The sequence below is a fragment of the Olea europaea genome, unplaced genomic scaffold (assembly GCF_002742605.1).
Source record: "Olea europaea var. sylvestris unplaced genomic scaffold, O_europaea_v1 scaffold1854, whole genome shotgun sequence".
In the NCBI taxonomy this organism is placed as follows: domain Eukaryota; kingdom Viridiplantae; phylum Streptophyta; class Magnoliopsida; order Lamiales; family Oleaceae; genus Olea; species Olea europaea.
Window position 1 is genome coordinate 141,040 of NW_019236321.1, and position 5,399 is coordinate 146,438.

The following is a 5,399-nucleotide window of genomic DNA, read 5'->3' on the forward strand; positions in this document are numbered from 1 at the left end:
GTAACTGAGTGCTTGCTTGTACTTGGTTTCCCAGTTTCTGTTTTAGACAAGAGACATGGAAGGTTGGGTGAATGTGAGCTCCTTAGGGCAATTCAAGGTGATACGCAACCTTGCCAACACGGCGGAGGATGCGATATAGACCAAAATACTTGGTGAGAGCTTGAGATTCTTTCGCATGGCCACTGACAGTTGTCGGTATGGCCTCAGTCTTAAGTAGACCCAGTCTCCTTCCTGGAACTCTCTCTCGGTCCTCTTTTTATTTGCTTGCTTTTTCATTCTTGATTGTGCTTCTAGGAGGTTTTCTTTGATTAGCTTGCTGATAAAGTCCCTGTCTTTAATCTCTTGTTCAACTGCTTGCACTTTAGTAGTCCCTGGTTCATAAGGCAAGATTTTGGGGGGTGGGAAACCATATACTACTTCAAATAGGGAGAGTTGAGTCGAACTATGTGTATAGGTATTGTAAACAAACTCAGCAAGAGGCAACCATTTTTTCCAATCTTTGGGTCTATCCGAGATAAAACATCTTAAGTAACATTCCAAGCTTTTGTTTACTATCTCGGTCTGTCCATCTGTTTGTAGGTGGTAGGCTTAGCTGAGTAATATATCAGTTCCACAAATTCTGAAGAGTTCTATCCAAAACTGGCTAGTAAAAATTGGGTCCTTGTCACTGACTATAGTTCGTCGCAATCCATGTAGTTTGAAAACATTCTCCATGAAAATCTTAGCTACCTTTAGAGTAGTGTAAGGATGATGTAGTGGCATAAAATGGGCATACTTGCTCAATCTATCCACTACCACCATTACTACATTGTACCCTTCCGAAGATGGTAGTCCATCGATGAAATCCATACTGATGTCCAACCAGTTTCTCTTTGGTATTGGTAAGGGTTGAAGCAATCCTGCTGGGTGTATTGTTTCCACCTTATTCCTTTGGCACGTGTCACACTCCTTGATGAATATCTTAACATCCTTCCTTATTCCAGGCCAGTAAAACTCCTTTTTGACTCTTGAATAAGTCTTATGAACTCCTGTGTGACCCCCTAATGGACTACAATGATACTGTTGCAGGATCTACTGCTCAAAGGGTACCAAGGTTCCTAAATGAAGCCTCCCTTTGTAAAAGATGATATCATTCCGGAGCTCGTATAGAGAATGGTTTAAGGTCCCCTGGTGGTAGTTGTTTAAAAGCTCCTGCAATTGGGGATCTTGGGGGTATGTTTTCTTTAACTTCTCAATCCATTTAGCTTGTAGCATGCTTATTGCTTGAATGTTTGGTTCACTGGTTTGGTTTTTTGTGTGGGATGTTTTGGAAGTGGTTGTTTGGGTTGGAGGGGTGCAATCTCTAGTTGGTAATCTGGATAGGGCATCTGCAACAGCATTGGTTTTACCACTCTTGTATTCCACCACAAAATCATATCCCAGCAGCTTTGATACCCATTTTTGTTGGGCAGGGGTTCCAATCCTCTGTTCCAATAGGTGCTTCAAGGCCTGTTGATCAGTTCTGACCTTGAAAGGTCGCCTTAGTAGGTAGTGCCTCCATTTCCTGACATCCATCACCACAGCCAATAATTCTTTTTCATAAGTAGATAGATTTAAGCTTTTACCTTTTAGAGCTTAACTTAAGTATGCTATAGGTTGTCTTTTTTGCATTAAGACAACTCCTAGCCCTTCTCCACATGCATCATTCCACCACAAATGGTTTAGAGAAATCTGGTACCCTGAGAACTAGGGGGTTGATCATTGCTTGTTTTAATTGATTGAAAGCCCTTTGTGCCTTCTCTGTCCATACAACTGAGTTCTTCCTCAAGAGTGCTATTAGGGGTGCTGCAATTATTCCATATCCCTGTACAAATTTCCGATAATACCCTATGAGGCCTAGAAATCCTCTTAGGGCTTTGGGATTTGTTGGAACAAGCCATCCTTGCATGGCAATTATCTTCTGTGGGTCTACTTTGACTCCTGCCTTAGAAATTAGATGCCCCAAATATTCCACCTCCTTGCTTCCAAGGGTGCACTTAGAAGCCTTAGCAAAAAATCTATGAGACTGTAGAAGTTCTAGAACCATCTTCAAATGCTGTAAATGCTCTTGCAGTGTCTTACTATAGATAAGAATATCATCAAAAAATACCAGAACAAACTTCCTTAGATAAGGCTTAAATACTTCATTCATTAACCCTTGAAACATGGAAGGAGCATTGGTAAGGTCAAAAGGCATTACCAAGAACTCATAGTGGCCCTCATGGGTCCTAAAAGCAGTCTCGGGGATACCTTATTTATACATTCTAATTTGGTGATAACCAGAATGTAGGTCCAACTTAGAGAAAATTTCAGCGCCATATAATTCATCGAGTAACTCATCTATGTTGGGAATAGGGTAATTATCTTCGACAGTATCTCAGTTTAAGGCCCTGTAGTCCACACACAACCTCCATCCTCCATCAGCTTTCCTCACTAGTAAGATTGGTGATGAGTAGGGACTTTGGCTGCTCCTTATAATTCGATTTTTTAGCATTTCAGCAACTAGTTTCTCAATCTCAATTTTCTGATAATAGGGGTACATGTAAGGTCAGAGACTTGTTGGTTTGAACCCTTCCTGTAGTGGAATTTTGTGATCATGGCTCCTAGGAGGAGGCAATCCGTGAGGTTCAGAAAAAACCCCCTTAAACTGTTCCAGCAACTCTTGTATCATAGGATCTTCTTTGGTCGTTGTACTGTCAGCTACCCCACCTAGCATTTGGATCCAAATTCCCCTCAATGTTCCTTTAAGTTGCCAGTGGTGTTTTTCTTCCTCCAGGACCTTCTTAGAGGGTTGGATCCCTTGTAGTTGGGACTCTTCACCCTTAAGAATAAACTGCATAGTGAGGTTAGAAAAGTTCCATATGATAGGGCCCAATTTCTTTAACCAGTCTCCCCCTAAAATAACATCACAGCCACCTAAAGTTAAGACGTATAAAGGAGCCTTAAAATGTAGGTGCTGAACTTGGAGTGGAACTGCCTTACAATAACCTTGGCAGGGAAGGCTATCTCCATTAGCCACTCTTACTGCCAGCCAATTGTGATTTCCTTGCTACATGTATATCCACAAAGCTGTGAGTACTTCTAGAGTTGATTAGGATCACTACCTTCTGCCGGTTAATGCCCCCTTCTACCCTCATGATTTTGGGGCATTGGATCCTGCCAGTGCATGTAAAGAAATCCCCAATAGCTCCCCTACTATTTGCTTTTCTCCAGGGTTCTCTTCAGCCTGTATTATGGCCACGCTACCCTCATCTTCCCCAGGTTCATCCTCAATAGCTTCCAGACCCTCTAATAAATACAGTTTAGGTTTACTGCATTTATGTCCTGGGTGGTATTTTTCATCACAAAAAAAGCATAAACCTTTACTTCTCCTTTCATCCATTGTTGCTTGGCTCACTCTTTTAATTGGAAAGGTATTTCTTTTGGGTTGGAAATTTGGGTTTTGTGGCTGTTTGTTTTTTGGTTTGGGTGAAGATGGGGGTAATTTGAGAATGGGGGCTAAGGATATGGGTTTAGGATTATATATGGGTGTAGTATGGGTATTTCTAAGATTTATTCCACGACCTCTCCTACTCACTTCCTCTTCTTGCAACTTGTCTAGTTCAAATGTGACTGAGGGTGATTTTGGGTTAAACATAGTCACCATTATTTTCAAGTCATCCTTGAGGCCACTAATGAAAGTGCTAACCTTGAATTCCTTTGTTAAGACTATAATTCTGTTGGAAAGTGATTCGAACTGAGTTTGGTAGTCCCCCACAGACCCAGTTTGCCTCAATTTAGTGAACATCCCTACTAGATCCTCAAAGGTTGAGGGTCCAAATCGCACCTTAAGTGCAGACACAAAATCATCCCAATTACCCACTGGCTAGACTCTCTTGACCAACAATACCATGACAATGCTTTTCCTTCCATGTGGAAAAAAAGCAATTTTTAGTTTTTGATCTTCTAGTGTGCTAAAATAGGCAAAAAAAAATGTTTTACCTTGAGTACCCATTTTGTGGGCTCACTACCATCAAACTTAGGAAATTCAATCCTAATTGTTCTAGCTTGGATACCCCCCTCCCTCTTCAAATAAAGGATTTGAACTAACATTGGGTTCACTAGATTTCTCCTTTCCAACCTTTGTTGCCAACTGGTTATAACTGACTGCAAGGTTATTCAATTGTTGTAACACTGTATCTAACATTTGTTTTTGAGCTACTTGTTCTTCTCATAGGTGCGTTGTCTCCTCCCTCAAGGAAGAGACTGCCTCAGATAACTGAGCGTGACGGGTACCATCAGCCATGGCGCAGGACCTCGGCTTTGAGACCACTGTTAGGAGCTGAACTAGAAGATGAAAACAAAGAGAACACTTATGGCTTTCAAGGAGCCACACCTCCACAAAAATTTGTACTGAATGAATGTTTCAATGTCTTTGATTCATATAGCAGAATACTTAAATAAAGGCTTACAATAACTGACACTAACCCCCGTACTAAAATGAAAGACCCAAGATACATAATGAAAGTGGCCAAACAGCCCACTACTTGACCAGTTTACTAAAACAGAAACATGACCAAACAAACCTTAAATAAATAACAAATGACTAAGACACCCTAACTTTCAGACCCTAACATTTTGTAAATTAATGCATATCATCCAAGGATATAGTTCAAGAATTCTAATATTTTATAAATCATAACATCTAAAGATTTTGAATAGTGTATCTGAATTTGCCTAATTGTACGTCAACTTGTGTTACTTATGTGTTCCAGCCAAATTAGAGTCATACCACTCAGGATACGATCATATAAGCAACGAGGGTTGTGTACAAGCAGCCTTCCACCCTGTACCCTTGGAGGCATAATTTGTAATTTACCTCCCTCACGATACTCCAGGGCAGGGGTGGTTGGGGACCCTTAAGGTTAGAGTTTAACCTTTTTATATAAGCAACGAGGGTTTGTAGTTTCTGCAAATGCATTTTCATTTTGGTCCCAAAAGTATAACGGATTTGATACAAACTATTACAAGTTGAGATTATTTATCAATCAAATCATAAAATCAATTGATTATGAAATATTCCATGTCAAAAATTTTATCTTCGTTCATAGTTGCATATATCACCATTAAAAGACAAATCAATTTTTTTGGTATCTATATATAGCAACCTGCACAAGTTTCATTCACAAAACTTATTATAAAAAGTTGCACAAGCGCTGAAAGACAAAATCAGATTTGTATCCAATATACAAACCATCAACTTCAGTTCATATGATATACATAATACGTTCACAATTGGTGGCCACTAAGGACTATTTTAGGAAAGAAAATCAGTGACTTTTACACGCTAAACTTTATAATCTTTAATCAAGAAATCAAATCGCGCAGAGAAATTAAGTTAC

The 5,399-nt window shown here is 39.9% G+C and overlaps 1 protein-coding gene across 1 annotated transcript; it reads right to left on the reverse strand.

The window, feature by feature from the left end:
* Positions 1 to 1,681: 1,681 nt before the first annotated feature.
* On the reverse strand, positions 1,682 to 2,215 carry LOC111378697 (uncharacterized mitochondrial protein AtMg00860-like). Its single transcript, XM_023001926.1, has one exon. The coding sequence runs from the start codon at positions 2,213 to 2,215 to the stop codon at positions 1,682 to 1,684; it is 534 nt and encodes a 177-aa protein (XP_022857694.1).
* Positions 2,216 to 5,399: the final 3,184 nt, after the last annotated feature.

Excerpts from the sequence above, each read along its gene's own strand:
- LOC111378697 (XM_023001926.1), bottom strand. The coding sequence starts at position 2,215 with ATGCCTTTTGACCTTACCAATGCTCCTTCCATGTTTCAAGGGTTAATG.